This window comes from Theropithecus gelada, chromosome 11, assembly GCF_003255815.1.
Source record: "Theropithecus gelada isolate Dixy chromosome 11, Tgel_1.0, whole genome shotgun sequence".
Taxonomy (NCBI): Eukaryota; Metazoa; Chordata; class Mammalia; order Primates; family Cercopithecidae; genus Theropithecus; species Theropithecus gelada.
The window spans coordinates 82,501,621-82,518,296 of record NC_037679.1 but is presented as its reverse complement, the minus strand read 5'-3'; the positions used below and the strand labels follow the sequence as shown (position 1 = coordinate 82,518,296).

At 43.8% G+C, this 16,676-nt stretch overlaps 1 protein-coding gene across 2 annotated transcripts in view; it reads left to right on the top strand.

Annotated features, from left to right (window-relative positions):
• Positions 1-15,787, top strand: part of SBNO1 (strawberry notch homolog 1) — an 80,920-nt gene extending 65,133 nt beyond the window's left edge. The window contains exons 29-32 of one of the 2 annotated variants that reach the window (XM_025402226.1): positions 7-144; positions 1,831-1,907; positions 6,574-6,767; positions 8,853-15,787. In XM_025402226.1, coding sequence (XP_025258011.1) covers positions 7-144; positions 1,831-1,907; positions 6,574-6,767; positions 8,853-8,995 — 552 coding nt within the window. In that variant the 3' untranslated portion in view covers positions 8,996-15,787. The remainder of the gene's footprint in view (positions 1-6; positions 145-1,830; positions 1,908-6,573; positions 6,768-8,852) is intronic. The other variant, XM_025402224.1, reaches the window with a different exon arrangement.
• Positions 15,788-16,676: the final 889 nt, after the last annotated feature.

The following is a 16,676-nucleotide window of genomic DNA, read 5'->3' as shown; positions in this document are numbered from 1 at the left end:
AAACAGATAAGGAACAACAAGAAAACTGCCATCTTAGTTAAAGAAGTGAATCCTAAAAAGAAACTTTTCTTAGTTTATCGACCAAATACTGGGAAACAGCTCAAATTAGAAATTTATGCTGATCTAAAAAAGAAATATAAGAAGGTATTTTTTCATTTGTACTTTATATTATATAAGAACACTTATTTTGGGCCAGGCGTAGTGGCTCACACCTGTAATCCCAGCACTTTGGGAGGCCGAGGCGGGCAGATCACCTAAAGTTGGGAGTTTGAGACCAGCCTGACCAACATGGAGAAACTCCGTCTCTACTGAAAATGCAACATATTAGCCCGGGATGGTGATGCATACCTGTAATCGCAGCTACTCGGGAGGCTGAAGTAGGAGAATTGCTTGAACCCAGGAGGCGGAGGTTGCAGTGAACCAAGGTGGAGCCATTGCACTCCAGCCTGAGCAACAAGAGTGAAACTTCATCTCAAAAAAAAAAAAAAAAAAGAGTACTTATTTTGGCTGGGCGTGGTGGCTCATGCCTGTGATCCTAGCACTTTGGGAGGCCGAGGCAGTTGGATCACCAGAGGTCAGGATTTCGAGACCAGCCTGGCCAACATGTTAAAACCTTGTCTCTACTGAAGATACAAAAGATAATCAGGTGTGGTGGCGCACACCTGTAGTCCCAGCTACTCAGGAGGCTGAGACAGGAGAATCGCTTAAACCTGGGACATGGAGGCTACACTAAGCCGAGATTGTTCCACTGCACTCCAGCCAGGGTGACAGAGCAAGACTCCGTCTAAAAAAAAAAAAACAAAAAAACTTATTTTATAATATATTGAAATTGTTTAAGATAGTTTTTCTAGGTATGAAATTATATTTTCCTCTTTTTTTTTTTTTTTTTTTTTTAATGAGGTCTCACTATGTTGCAAAGGCTGGACTGGTCTGGTCTCATGGGCTCAAGCAATTCTTTCACCTCTGCCCCCCAAAGTTCTAGAATTAACAGGTGTCAGCCACCGCACCCAGCCTGGTTTAAGAAAAATGTCAACTTTTATAATGCTGATATCACAGTCTTAATGTTAGCAGCCTTAAGAAACTTCTAGGGTGCCTCCTTCTGTTGCCCAGGCTGGAGTGTAGTAGTGCAATCTTGGCTCACTGTAACCTTCGCCTCACGGGTTCAAGTGATTGTTGTGCCTCAGCTTCCCAAGTAGCTGGGATTACAGGCATGTGCTACACACCTGGCTAATTTCTTTTTTTTGTATGTTTAGTAGAGACGGAGTTTCGCCATGTTAGCCAGTCTGGTCTTGAACTCCTGGCCTTAAGTGATCACCCGCCTTGGTCTCCCAGAGTGTTGGGATTATAGGCATGAACCACCGTGCCCAGCCTAAAATGATTATTTGAAATAGCTTACCTCTTCAGTAAAGGAAGCTTCCCGTGCTAATCACAAAAGTTAGAATGTTTAAAGCCCTTCTCACTACCTCTTAGTTTTATTGTGAGGATGCCTCTATGTTTATATTTTGCAATGATTTATAGAAAACAGTAAGCGACCATTTTTCTTAACATTTACTATTAGGTTTTATTTTATTAATATTACCTTATATTATTATTTGTAGCCATTCTGATTTGAAAACAAAGTTAAGTAGTTATTTGAAAAATGTATTGTATAAGAGGAACCAGCATGACGGAACTTTTGAAATGGCGTTCAGATTCAGTTAATGGCAACGGTAAGGCTTTTTGTGTAGAGATTATTTTAAATTGGTTGCCTCTTAGAATTACAGTCGAGACTAGGTAACCAGTTTATTTAAAGCAATACTGTTTTCAGTGAAATTTTTCTCGTTTTTACAGGTCGTCTCAGATGATGCCCTGATGCACTGGTTAGATCAGTATAATTCATCTGCAGATACTTGTACTCATGCTTATTGGTTAGTATTTTCATGTTTCCTACCATATTTTCCAAATTTTAATTGAGATTTAAATACACCTTCACTCTTTACCAGTATGTCCTCATGAATTAACTAACAGATTAAGTATTGTCAGGCGTGGTGTGTTCCATCAGGGATATTTACTGGATGGTTGTAGTTTGTGTACTGTTTATGAAACTGTTTAGTTTATGTGCCTCCTTACTGTTCACTGATGCTTTCTGATTTCCAGCCAAACTGTTGTCTGGCAGCGTGACTTTAACAGTCATCCTTCATGTTAGAACTTGCTTTTTCATGGCCAGGCATGGTGGCTCACGCCTGTAATCCCAGCACTTTGGGAGGCTGAGGTGGGCGGATCACCTGAGGTCAGGAGTTCAAGACCGTCCTGGCCAACATGGTGAAACCCCATCTTTACTAAAAATACAAAACAATTATAAACAAATACAAAAATACAAAAAAAAAAAGCCAGTGTGGTGGCGGGCGCCTGTAATCCAAGCTACTTGGGAGGCTGAGGCAGGAGAATTGCTTGAACCCAGAAGGTGGAAGTTGCAGTGAGTCAAAATTGCGCTATTGCCTCTAGCCTGGGTGACAGAGCGAGACTCCATTTTAAAAAAAAAAAAAATCCCAGCACTTTGGGAGGCTGAGGCGGGCGGATCACCTAAGATTGGGAGTTCGGGACCAGCCTGACCAACATGGAGAAACCCCGTCTCTACTTAAAAAAAAAAAAAAAATACAAAATTAGCCGGCTGTGGTGGCACATGCCTGTAATCCCAGCTACTGAGGAGGCCGAGGCAGGAGAATCGCTTGAACCCAGGAGGCGGGGGTTGCGGTGAACTGAGATCGTGCCATTGTACTATAGCCTGGGCAACAAGAGCAAAACTCTGTCTCAAAAAAAAAAAAAAAAAAAACTTTTTCGCCCTCCTTCTGTCACTCTCCGTGTTTTTTTTGTTTGGTTGGTTATTTCAAAGGACAGTCTCATTATATCATCTAGGCTGGAGAACAGTGCAGCCAGTCGTAGCTCACTGCAGCCTCAAACCCCTCCCATCTCGGCCTCCTGAGTAGCTGGGCTCTTTTCTTTCTTCCTTTCTTTTTTAAAAAAGCTTTACTGGTGTCCCAGATCTAGGGAATGTCTAAGAAACCAGGGAGATGCCCAAAGTTAACAGCACAGCACACGCAAACTTTTTTTTTTTTTTTGAGACGGAGTCTGGCTCTGTCGCCCAGGCTGGAGTGCAGTGGCCGGATCTCAGCTCACTGCAAGCTCCGCCTCCCGGGTTCACGCCATTCTCCTGCCTCAGCCTCCAGAGTAGCTGGGACTACAGGCGCCCGCCACCTCGCCCGGCTAGTTTTTTGTATTTTTTAGTAGAGACGGGGTTTCACCGGGTTAGCCAGGATGGTCTCGATCTCCTGACCTTGTGATCCGCCCGTCTCGGCCTCCCAAAGTGCTGGGATTACAGGCTTGAGCCACCGCGCCCGGCCCCGCAAACTTTTGTTGTTGAGTCTTGGAGTGCTTCTTGCTGTGCCCCCTCACCCCTTAGCTTGCAGTGTTTACTTTGTGACCTCGTATACTCTCATATCTGCAAATCATAGTTTTCTCCCTCATTAAGTAGTTAATGCTCTTGCGGTATCTGACCCACTGCATGAAAAGGAATATAAGGTGTAAATGAATTTTAGCTTGAGGGGTTTTTTTGTTTGTTTTTTTGATGGTTTGGGCTCCTTCTGTAGGTGCATAAGTTGGCTTTGATGTGAGTAGTGCTTTTGGTTTTCATTATGAGAGTAAATTAGTGCCACTGAAAATTAGAAAAAGTCTGTAAGATAAAATGTTTTAAAAGGTAGGCCAGGTAGGTGCCATTGGCTTGCCGGTAGTCCTGGCACCTTGAGAGGTCAAGATGGATCACATGAGGCCAGGAGTTTAAGACCAGCCCGGCCAACAGGGTGAAACCACGTATCTACTAAAAATACAAAAATTAGCAGGGCATGGTGGCAGACGCCTGTAATCCCAGCTGCTTGGGAGGCTGAGGCACGAGAATTGCTTGATCCTGGGAGGCAGAAGTTGCAGTGAACTGAGATCGTGGCACTGCACCCCTGCCTGGGTGACAGCGAGACTCGATCTCAAAATAAAAAAAAAAAGTTTTAAAAGTTAACCTACAAACTTTTTTTTTTTTTTTTTTTTTTTTGGAGATGGGGTCCTTGCTCTGTCTCCCAGGCTGGAGTGCAGTGGCACGATCTTGGCTCACTGCAACCTCTGCCTCCCAGGTTCAAGCAGTTCTCCTGCCTCAGCCTCCTGAGTAGCTGGGACTACAGGCGCCCGCCACCATGCCCAACTAATTTTTGTATTTTTAGTAGAGACAGGGTTTCATTTCACCATGTTGGCCAAGCTGGTCTCGAACTCCTGACTTTGTGATCTGCCCACCACGGCCTCCCAAAGTGCTGGGATTACAGGCATAAGCCACTGCGCCTGCCCCTAACATTTTCTAAAACATTTCCTCTGGGGACAGTGCAGTGGCTCCTAGCACTTTGGGAGATCACGATGAGAGGACTGCTTGAGGCCAGGAGTTTGAGACCAACCTCCTCAACACAGCGAGACTCCATCTCTACAAAAAAATTAACTTAAAAAACAACAAACATTTGCTTTGAGTTACAGTAAGAAAAGTGTCCTATACATGTACGTTTAACACTGTGTGTATTAGATTCATCTTGAATTAGTACTAACCAGAAGGACATCTTTATTGATGAATTCTGAAAATAATTTTAACCATAAAACATTGGTGGTATTTCTCCCTTTTTCTCATTTCTTCTTAAACTTACATGTAGCCTCTCCCACCCCTTTCCGTCCCCCCTCTAGATTGCTGAGTCCTTCCCACTAATGTGATTTAGAACCAGTGTATCAGTAGTTTCATAATGTAGAAATAACTGGCAGGATCTTTCCCCCCGGCCCTTCTTTTATTTTCACAGGTGTTGCTTGTTTTTTCATGGCAGGATGTCTCAGGATCTTTTTTTCTTTTTTAAACAGAGGGCTTGAGTGCAACGGCACCGTCTTGGCTCACTGCAACCTCCACCTCCCAGGTTCAAGCGATTCTCGTGCCTCCACCACCTGAGTAGCTGGGATTACAGGCATGTGCCACCACACCCGGCTTTTTTTGTTTGTTTTTTTTGTTGTTGTTGTTGAGACAGAGTCTCCTCTGTTGCCCAGCATGGAGAGCAGTGGCACTATCTCGGCTCACTGCAAGCTCTGCCTCCCAGGTTCACGCCATTCTCCTGCCTCAGCCTCCAGAGTAGCTGGGACTACAGGTGCCTGCCACCAAGCCTGGCTAATGTTTTGGTATTCTTAGTAGAGACCAGGTTTCACCATGTTAGCCAGGATGGTTTTGATCTCCTGACCTCGTGATCCGCCCACCTTGTCCTCCCAAAGTGCTGGGATTATAGGCATGAGCCACAGTGCCCAGCCCACACCTGGCTAGTTTTTGTATTTTCAGTAGAAATGTGGTTTCTCCATGTTGGCCAGGCTGGTCTCAAACTCCTGGCCTCAAGCTATCTGCAGGCCTGAGCTTCCCAAAGTGCTGGGGTTACAGGCATGAGCCACCATGCCTAATTATGTTAAACTTTTTGTAGAGATAGAGCCTGGCCATGTTGCACAGGCTGGTCTCAAACTCCTGAAGTCAAACAATACTCCCCCCTCAACCTCCCAAAGAGCTGTGACTACAGGCATGAGCCATCATGCCCGGCTAGGCTAGCAAGATCATTTTATAAACTAGCAATACTATAGTAAAATAATGGATGTTAAAATAACTAAAATGCTTCAACAGATAGCAAACACAATAAATTCAACCCTTTTTATAGGGAGGCAGGCCCCTGAAAAAATTGTGGTTTTAAAAATCAGCCCTGAGGCTGGGCGCGGTGGCTCAAGCCTGTAATCCCAGCACTTTGGGAGGCCGAGACGAGCGGATCACGAGGTCAGGAGATCGAGACCATCCTGGCTAACCTGGTGAAACCCCATCTCTACTAAAAAAATACAAAAAACTAGCCGGGCGAGGTGGCGGGCGCCTGTAGTCCCAGCTACTCGGGAGGCTGAGGCAGGAGAATGGCGTAAACCCGGGAGGTGGAGCTTGCAGTGAGCTGAGATCCAGCCACTGCACTCCAGCCTGGGCGACAGAGTGAAACTCCACCTCAAAACAAACAAACAAAAAAATCAGCACTGATACCTTAAATTGGAAATGATAACCCAGTAGGCCAACAGATTTATAATCTAAGAAATAGTAAAGGCAAATACTGCTAAAACATTGTTTATTTGAAACTTGCGGCCAGGAGCGGTGGCTCACGCCTGTAATCCCAACCCTTTGGGAAGCCAAGAGCGGATCACCAGAGGTCAGGAGTTTGAGACCAGCCGGCCCAACATGGCAAAACCCTGTCTCTACTAAAAATACAAGAAAAAAAGAAATTCCCAACTACTTGGGAGGCTGAGGCAGGAGAATCACTTGAACCTGGGAGGCGGAGGTTGCAATGAGCCAAGATCGTGCCACTGCACTCCAGTGTGGGCAACAAGAGTGAAACTCCGTCTCAAAAAAACAAAAAGAAAAGAAATTTGAGTTGACCTTGTAAACCTTTCAGAAACATGTGTCTGTGTGCATATATAGACACTCACATATGTGTATTTCTTTCCCACTTTTCTTAGGCGTGGCAATTGCAAAAAAGCAAGCTTGGGGTTAGTTTGTGAAATAGGTCTTCGTTGCCGTACATACTATGTATTATGTGGTTCAGTGCTGAGTGTCTGGACAAAAGTTGAGGGTGTTCTAGCATCTGTCAGTGGCACAAACGTGAAGATGCAGATTGTGCGGCTAAGAACGGAAGATGGGCAACGGATTGTAGGTGAGTCTAATTTTTGTTTTGGTTTGAATTGCAGGAAAAAATCAGATCTGACTTTTTTCTCATTGCTAATATCTTAGCTCTGTTCTACATGCATTTAACATCTCCTTCAGTAGTGGGTATGGGACCTGTTTTATATTTCTTACAAGGTTGAACAGAAGTTAAGCCTTCAAACAGACATTGTTGGTTCTGGTTGAAGTTATGATATGGTCATCTCTTTGATGCTGCTCTCAGCCGCTCTTGCTCTCCTTCTCTACTCTTGGTGGCTGTGCAGGCTCCCTGGTGTGAAGACAGTTCAGTCTCTTGCCCAGGAGTTCTCCATTGAGCTAGCTTAAGACTCTGGAACTCAAAAGCCACTGTGCACAGAGGATGGCTTGGTGTCCTGCAGGGAGCAAGGGCAGACTAGGCCAGCTGTTCCCACTGTGTGCTCAACTACAGGTATCCAGGAAGCAGGCCAGCAATTGAACTCTGTTTGCTTATCTTGGTTTCACTTACAGCAGCCTTCTTCTACCACGAGTTGCATATCGGCAGTTCATGGGCCAAAATCAGTCCATGGATTTTTTTTTTTTTTTTTTGGACACTTGAGTGTTTTGGGATTTTGTAGGTTTTCATTTGAATTAATTTTTTTTTTTTTTTTTTTTTTTTTGAGACTGAGTCTTACTGTGTTGCCCAGGCTGGAGTGCAGTGGCGTGCTCCTGGCTCACTGTATCCTCCACCTCCTGAGTAGCTGGGATTATAGGCATGCACCACCACACCCGGCTAATTTTTGTATTTTTTTAGTAGAGGTGGGTTTTCACCATGTTGGCCAAGCTAGTCTCGAACTCCTGACCTCAAGTGATCCGCCCACCTTGGCTTCCCAAAGTGCTGGGATTATAGGCGCGAGCCACTGCGCCTGGCCTCATTTGAATTAATTGCCAACATTTAAAAAAGAGGTTTGATTTAAAAGTCTAGATTTCCAGTTCCAAAAGCAGCCCATCAGCTGGACATGGTGGTTCACACTTGTAATCCCAGCCCTTTGGGAGCCTGAGGCAGGAGGATTGCTTTAGCCCAGGAGTTTGAGACCAGCCTAGGCAACACAGTGAGACCTTGTCTCTATTAAAAAAAAAAAATTAGGGCTGGGCATGGTGGTTTATGCCTATAATCCCAGCACTTCAGGAGGCCGAGGCAGGTGGATCACGAAGTCAAAGAGATCAAGACCATCCTGGCCAACATGTTGAAACCTTGTCTGTACTAAAAATACAAAAATTAGCCAGGCATGGTGGGACGCGCCTGTAGTCCCAGCTACTTGGGAGACTGAGGCAGGAGAATCACTTGAATCGGGGAGGTGGAGGTTGCAATGAGCCAAGATTGTGCCACTGCACTCCAGCCTGGAGACAGAGCGAGACTGTCTCAAAAATACATATATATGCATGCAATTTATCTGGAACATTGAGCCTTCAATCCCACATGCAGGACTTTTAAGTTCCCTTAACCAGCACCCAGAGAGTATCCTTTCCAGTTTGCTAGTATCTACTCTTCAAAGTTTACCTATTTCAGTTAGCATTTGAATTTACAGCTTTTTTTCTGTAGTCTTTTTGGTGCATTAGTACATGACAGAAGTGACATTTGCATGTTTGTGGAGCTTAAAAAGATAATACATAGAATAATAGATATTCTTGACCTCCTATTAAAAAGAGAATAATAGATTTTGTGGGGTGTTTTTTTTTTTTTTTGAGACGGAGTCTCGCTGTGTTGCCCAGGCTGGAGTGCAGTGGCACGATCTCGGCTCACTGCAACCTCCGCCTCCCGGGTTCACGCCATTCTCCTGCCTCAGCCTCCTGAGAATAATAGATATTCTTGACCTCCTATTCCTCCAACAAGATGGCATTACACTAAACACATGCATATGCTTGGGTATTTGTGGGAAATGCGGTTGAAGAATCAGACTACATCTCAATGGCCATTTCATTTATTAGGTAGTCGTTTAATTTTTGTGTGAACTTCTTGTTCATTACGCTTAATATTATGCCTCATTTGGAATCTGCTGTGAAGCTATACAGCGTGGTTTCTTCTGGACACAACTTTATAAATTCTTGTTACGAATTACAGGTTTGATCATTCCGGCAAATTGTGTGTCTCCTCTTGTAAATCTCCTATCAACTTCAGACCAGTCTCAACAGCTTGCGGTCCAACAGAAACAGCTATGGCAACAGCATCACCCTCAGAGCATCACCAACTTGAGCAACGCATAAAGAACAGACAGGTTTCAACATGGATGGATCTGAAATGCTGTTGAAGCATATCATTTGCATAAAAATCAGGGACAGTTTCCAAAGAATTATATATTTTTTTCAGTTGTGCTCTCTCTAGTTAGTTTTTTTGGAAGTAAGGACAAACCTGGAATAGATAGCAAAACTGAAAATCAGCAGTGCTGATGGTGGTACATATGTCTTTCCTTTTGCTTCTCCCCTGGTACTTCCCATCTGCTTTTACTTTGGGTGAGCAGAGCGGGATGTGTGCGTGCGTGTGTGTCAGTCTGTTTGTGAGTGTGTTAAAGGCTACAGACCACAGTTGGTTTAAAATGCTTGGAACTTCCCAAACTGGCTTTACTTTATGTTTATACAGTGCTCAGGGTTAACGCAGTACATCCATGCCATTGCTGTGGGAAGTATCCCCGGATGCATGTGTTTTGAGTCTATAAATATAGAAAATATATATTGGTTTCTTTTTCCAGCTTAATAGGTTTATTAAAGCATGAAATGAAAGGTTGCATATCATGCATTCAGGTTATTTTCTAATTTTTGTTCTGACAGTGCATGTCTTTGAAAGCATGCGTAAACAAGATTAACACAGAAGTCAAGTAACAGAGAGAAACATTTGTTAGATGTACAGCATTGGTTATTGCATTTTTATAGTGTTTATACCTGGGTATTGCTTCAAATCCTGCAGACCCCTCCTGCCCTTTCTCCCTGCCCTAGGTTTCTGGTCAAGGTGATGAGTACATACATTTTTCTGTGATAAAACTCTTAAAAGTTAATTTTAATGTATTAATAGTATTCCTAATGTGTGCTGCAGAAATGGCTGTAAGCCTCTTAAATTTACATTTTCAACTTAAAGGTAGTTTTAGAAAGAAGTACAAATTGGCTTTCATCTTGCAAACAATCGTTTTTTACTTCGTTATCTTAATTTGCTTTATCACTCATAAAAAGGAAACCATACTTGAGTTGTAGACAATGAGGAAACACTTGAGGCTTCTGCTGTATGTTTTTTTGTTACTGTTATTGTTGTTACTCAGTAACTTGAATATTGTTTAATGTGTTGTAAGACATTGTAGAGTTTATCTCAAGCTGTTAAAAATGGTAATGTACAAATGTGAATAGACACTTATCTATATAATATGGGTAAGTTTTGTTTCGCCTATAATAGATGTTTATAAAAACAAGTGAGGGGACAGTTGGTCTTTTTATTTCCTTTTCTTTCTTTTTTTTTTCTTTTTTTTTTTTTTTTTTTTTTTTGCTTACACAGGTTGCACTATTGAAAAATCAAGATTGTATAAACCTGGTAAAAAGCTGCAAGATGCCAAAATCTTGTAGATGTCAAATAAAAAGTTATTATACTAACAAGAAGTGGACTCTTGTTTAGGCCCTCACTGGTGACCTTCAGAAGTAGTCTGTGACGGGGACTCAGCAGAACTTGTGTGTTGCCTCAGCATTCCAGGTAGCCTTATAGCTTGGCTTAAAACTTATCCCTAAAATTTGAGATGGCGTTGAGGGAAGGGGTGTAATGATAGTACTTCTGAGTGTTTTTTAAGTTGAATTGTTTGCTGTGTTAACTTTTTAAACTTCTTGCAGAATTGGGTGAGATGTGTGTTAAAACTGACAAACCTGGCTGCAAGCTTAGGGTGTTCATCCTCTTGTGTCTCCTTTAGCCTGAGTTTGGTTATGTCAAGCTTACCGTAAGTTTTCTTAGGATTTATTTATTCTTGGTGCCTAAAAGAATAAATTGAAAGTACTTTCTGTTCTTTGGCACATTTTGCCCAGTGGATGCAACTTCTATCCTCAGTCCAGTTCATAGATCTCAGGCAGTGATCCATTTTATATCAGCCAGTTTTCCTTGTTAGGGCCACTAGACCCGGCTGGCAGCCAAGAGCAGCACTGTCCCCACCTTCAGCAGAACTTCTCAGCTTATGTGTGTGTTTTAAAGCAGTAGTCAGCTTCCATCAGCAATGGAAGTGTCGCCCACTCCAGCAGAGGTACAGTCGCTGGACCTGAGGAAGGGAAGCATTGCAAACCCTCCAGTGAGACAGAATGGCAGAGTTGGGAAGGATCTTCTCTCATAGGCTGTTGACCCAGCTCCTCTTTCTGTGTGTGAGGGCATCTTCGTTTTTTATGGCATTTTCAAAGCAGCATATGAGGATTCTTAGCATGCAGCTAATTGACAACCCCCATGGCCCATGATGTAATGTTTGCTCTGGACTAGCCATCTTGATACATAGGAGTGTATGTATATTAGGTTCTTTGTAGAACAGCTTTTTTTTGTTGTTTTTTTCATTTAAAAGGCCTCTGAAAGCCCTCTCAAAACGGACCTCAAAAAGGCAACCAGTGTTGAATGGATGGGAGCTGGGGCGATGCATGCCCAGGCTGGTCATGGTGTGTGCAGCACCCAGAGAGTTGCACCCACCCCTTCTTCAGGTGGATATCCGACCTTTACACTGTGGTCTTACAAAAGTCAGCAAGTTCGGTTTGGCTGCCCTGTGAAACTTCGGCATTCGAGGTCCTCTTCTGTTAAAACCCAACTCTTGGCTGGGCGCGGTGGCTCATGCCTGTAATCCCAGCACTTGGGGAGGCCGAGACTGGCAGATCACTCGAGGCTAGGAGTTCGAGACCAGCCTGGCCAACATGGCGAAACTCTATCTCTATCAATAAATACAAAAAATTAGCCACTAACTTCTGTAAAATAGGTCCATTCATTGCAGGATCTAAGTGTCACACCTGACTTCAGAGGCCTTGTTTAACTAACCCCATGTCCTCTTTGCCTCTGCAATGCCTTTTTCTTCTTTTTAGCAATATGGCTCTGAGCACAAAGGTTTGATTGGAAATCATGTTCGGGTTTTCAGAGTTTACAGTGTCGGTTGTACTGAAAACCACTTTCAGAGTCTAAAGCAGCTCAGATGTTATCTCTGCGGGAATTAATGTTCCCCTAATTTAGCAACCTCCATACCACAAGGTCTCTATCTGTAGTTACTGGGATTATCCAGATACACTATCAATGATACAAATTCATAGATGTATTAATGCATTTCTTTAAACATGACTTGATTAAGAAGCAGATATGTTAAGCAGTTTTCTTTTTCTGCTGCTAAATTGCAGTTAGACACTTCGGTATCTTCTCTACATGTGTATATAAATTAGTAAGAACCTGCATTCAAAGCAATGTAGTAGTGTGTGTATGTATCTATATATATTTATTCTAACTCAGCACTTCAGAAGCCTTTTTGAGTTACAACAATATTTTAGTTTGCTTCATCTGTAGAGGTAAAAGTTCTGTATTACCAAGCTCCAGAGGAATATGATATTTTACAGGCACAATTTTCTGGCTGTAGCCCCTGCGGCATTCATTTGCTGGCCTCCATGGGATGCTGTTAGAACAATTGTTAGCCGGCAAGAGAAGAAAGGGTACCAGGACAGCATTTACAGTTGTAGAATGGGAGCCTTCTTCCCTCTCCCCTCCACTTTCATTTTAGCATGAGAGAAAAAAACAATAGATTGGAAATGATTGTTGCATCTCACTTCATGAAAGTAGGGGCATAAGTTCCCTCTGGATCCTTTCTTGACAAGCAGTCAAGAGGAAGGTCCCCATACACATGTCCCTGTGTGATACTTGGTAGTTTCTGAGAATGGTGCTACATAAGCGTTGCTGTTAGGCTGGGATCCTATTAACGAATGTTCGGTTAGTTCAGGCTTCCCAGTGGCAAAGGCAGACACCGTGGAGATGGACATTTACTGACTCCCCTTCTTTGTGGCTTCGGTCTCCCTGGCTAACACCACACCTGTGCGTACTGCGCTTGGCCCACTTTGCTGCAGAAACACAACGAGCGTTTCATGTCAGCTACAGCTGAGAGCAAAAACTGCAAAAAAAAAGTCTCATTGGATGCCAGTTGTCTGATACAAATGCAGTGTCTTTTAAGTGACAGAAACACACCTAAATACCTGCAACTCAAGCTCGCTAGCATTTTTTTTCTGAGTACTTGAGATAAAATCCAAAACCCACCCTCTAATTTTATGCTGTATTTATATATATGTACATAAATGTATATATATAGAAATGTCGAGTTCTTCTGGATTCTGAATGTAAATAATTCTTGTAAATTGGGACTCCGCCCACCTGTTTCTCCCTTTTCCCTCTTCCCTTCAGCTCTATTTATTCTTTTCTTGACTTTCCCATATGGGGCATCTTACGACTTTTTTTGTTTTTTGTTTTTTGTTTTTCATTTAGAAAAGTATGGAAAACTTTTCATTTAGAAAAGTATTTGTTCCTGTATTTTAGAATTCAGTTTTGCATCTTTGCTGTAGAATTGCTGTTTTGTGTTACTGTTTTTTACTATGTCTTATTGTGTTTTGCATTTTTATTGTGTGCAATGCATTGTACTGAGGGGATGCACTTGAGCGCCGTTTCTGACGCTGACATTGTGTGGCTGCTCATGCTCCTTTATGTTGTTCTTTGGAAGCTGTAGTGAGCCTGATGTTTTCACATTGTAAAAAATGCTTCCTGAGACTTCTTTAAAGCTCCTCTAACTTCTTCAGTGCATTTGGGATCAAACTTAGCTCTTAGATCAGCAAACCTGACTTGCTCCTACTTTTGCAGTTTTTCAGGCCTTACCATATTTCTTATCTCTGGCTTTCCACCTGATAGGAAAATCTTGCAGATTTGAAACAGTGGTTTCTGGCCTGCTGCTGCAGCAAATTCCCTATGTTTATTTAAGAAGTTGGGCCTATACTTTTAGCCTACGAATAATGAGTGATACTTGCAATGAACACAGGTAGCCTGCTGCTGTTTATAACCTGTTGAGGATATTTATAGCAGGCAGGAGACAGATCTAGGGTGTTATTGACAGGTGACTTTAGAGAATGTACATCGGCGGGGCGCGGTGGCTCACGCCTGTAATCCCAGCACTTTGGGAGGCCGACGAGGGTGAAGCACGAGGTCAGGAGATCGAGACCATCCTGGCTAACATGGTGAAACCCTGTCTGTACTAAAAATACAAAAAAAAAAAATTAGCCAGGCGTAGTGGCAGGCGCCTGTAGTCCCAGCTACTCGGGAGGCTGAGGCAGGAGAAAGGCGTGAACCCGGGAGGCGGAGTTTGCAGTGAGCTGAGATGGCATCACTGCACTCTAGCCTGAGCAACAGAGCTAGACTCTGTCTCAAAAAAAAAAAAGTGTGCATTAAGGAACAATTGTCCTCCAAAAGAGAGCCAAGCAACTGCTGTGGAGCCTCCTAGGCTGACTCTGCTGGAGGGTGAGAGGCAGATGCCCACTGCAGCGCTGGCCCCTGGGGTCCCCGGAGCGGCTGTGCTCTCCACCCTTGTATCGGCGAGTGGATCTTGACTGCATCAGCCATAAGCCTAGAAGCAGAGCTGGATCGAGGTGTTTTTAATAATTGGAGTTGGGAAGACCCGGATGGCTCATGAAAATGGTGGTGTTTGGCACCCGGGAGGCAGACATTGGGTATTTGTTCACAATTTTGCACCTCTAAGAGCATGTTCCTTTATAGCTTTCAGGAAGGATTGCCGTGAGCGTCTTTGGGGCCTTTCATTCATGTACAAGTTTCATTCATTACTATTCAACTTGGTAGACTTGGTGAAAATGTAAAAGCATTCCATATTTGGATCAGTCTTGGGAACTAAATTTGTCGTGAATTGGGGCCTGTCACAGATTGCCTCCAGTGTGCATCCACCACTCAGACCCTCCTTGCTCAGTCTCCCTCTGGAGCCCATGGAGAAGCCGTGCTGTGGTTGGCAGTGCGGCCATCTGCGCTGCAGCAACATGGCAGGGTGCAGTCCAGCAAGACTGCCCTTTAGTGCAAGGCTAAGCTAGGAAAAGAAGCCCAAAAAAGCAGGTTCTTTTTGGTACTTGTAATTCAGGCATCCTCCAGAGTAAAGGCCACTCTACAGGCCCCTGGTGAGAACCTGCCTGGCTTTTCCACTGTGGGCCCCTAACCAGTACCCTGCCCTTGCGGCCCATTTGTGCCTGGGCAGATGTTTCTGGCCAGCAGATACTGAAGACCTTTTTGCTCTGACAGTATTTATGGCACTGAAGAGGATAAAGAAGCTTGAGCCTCTTTCTGACTCCCACTTTATGGGGCAGAGAGAGCTTTTTTTCTACGTAGCACATTGCAGTCTCACCGCTATCAGAAAAATATCCTGTTCATGGTTTATACTGAATTTGCAAACTACTGATAGGAGTTTTCAATAACCACTTGCATCTTCCATCATCCATGAGAGGTGGGAAGAGGTACACTGTATCTCTGCAATAAAACTTTTGCCACGTTCTACCTCCTCTGAGCAAAGGATACTTTTCTATGTAGGCGTAGATCATTCTCCTTTACTAATCTGACATGGTGCATCTGGAGACGTCTGATGGAATCCAAAGACAACTTGAAACGAAGGCGGATGTCAGCTCTTGGTTTGTTTTCATTTCGTTCTCTTTTAAATCTCCCTTTTGTTATCGCTCCTGTTGTAGCGTGTCCATCAGTGTGTGAAGGGTACGCCCTGTTCTAACGATACTGCGTTGCTGCATCCAGCCTTTTGTGGGAGCGCAGTACAAAGTGTCCAGCATTGATTATCCTGACCACTTTTGATATGTAACTGAGAAATTTGGTCTCATGCAATAAAAATGTACTGGCTGCATTTTAGCAAGGTTTACTCTTGCAAGTAAAAACGATCAACCGTGAAGCATAACAAATTCTGTATTTAGTTTCTTTTGTTGCTGTGGTTTTTGTTTTGTTTTTTGTTTTTGTAAGATTCTCAATAAATTAAATACAAGTCATTGGTTGTGCTTCCTTTGGGCGCTGTCTTCACAGATCTCATGAACATCTTCATAGTGTCTTTAAAAAAGTGTAAGTGCTGTCACCGTGCCTTTGCAGATGGCACAGGCACTGAGTCAGGGAGCCAACCAGGGTGGGGCGGTGCCCAGCCCAGGTGCAGTGTGTGGGCCCGGAGTGGGCTGCTGTCTCGGAGTGGGCTGCTGTCTCGGAGTGGGCTGCTGTCCCGGAGTGGGCTGCTGTCTCGGACTGCTGCGGAAGGTGGTGGGAGGGAGAAAGGGCTGGGATGCCAGTGGGAATCTTGAGCAGCGTTTAGTGCATGGCTTGTCTGGGAGTTTTTCTGTGATGTTTGAAATACTTGGGAGAAGGATATTCAATTTTTAGCTTGAAATGCATAAGGGTATTCAATCAAATTTGTAAATAGCATTAATGTTTAGGGGGGATTTAACCTCCCGAATATATGAGATAATTGAGCATTACTTGAGGAACAAGTCAAAAGGAGGGAGTGTTTTAACTAAAATTTGACTCAGTATTTTTGAGTTTGAAAACTGAAACAGGCTTTTAAATGTATAACCTTAATAAATTGGTTATTGCCCAGGCACAGTGACTCACACCTGTAATCCCAGCACTTTGGGAGGCCGAGGCAGGCGGATCACCTGAGGTCAGGAGTTCGAGACCAGCCTGGCCAGTGTGGTGAAACCTCGTCTCTTCTGAAAGTTAGCTGGCGAGGTGGCAGACGCCTGTAATCCCAGCTACTTGGGAGGCTGAGGCAGGAGAAACTTGAACCTGGGAGGCAGAGGTGGCAGTGAGCCGAGATTGCGCCATTGCATTCCAGCCTGGGCAACGATAGCAGAACTCCATCTCAAAAAATAAAAAATAGGCCGGGCGCGGTGG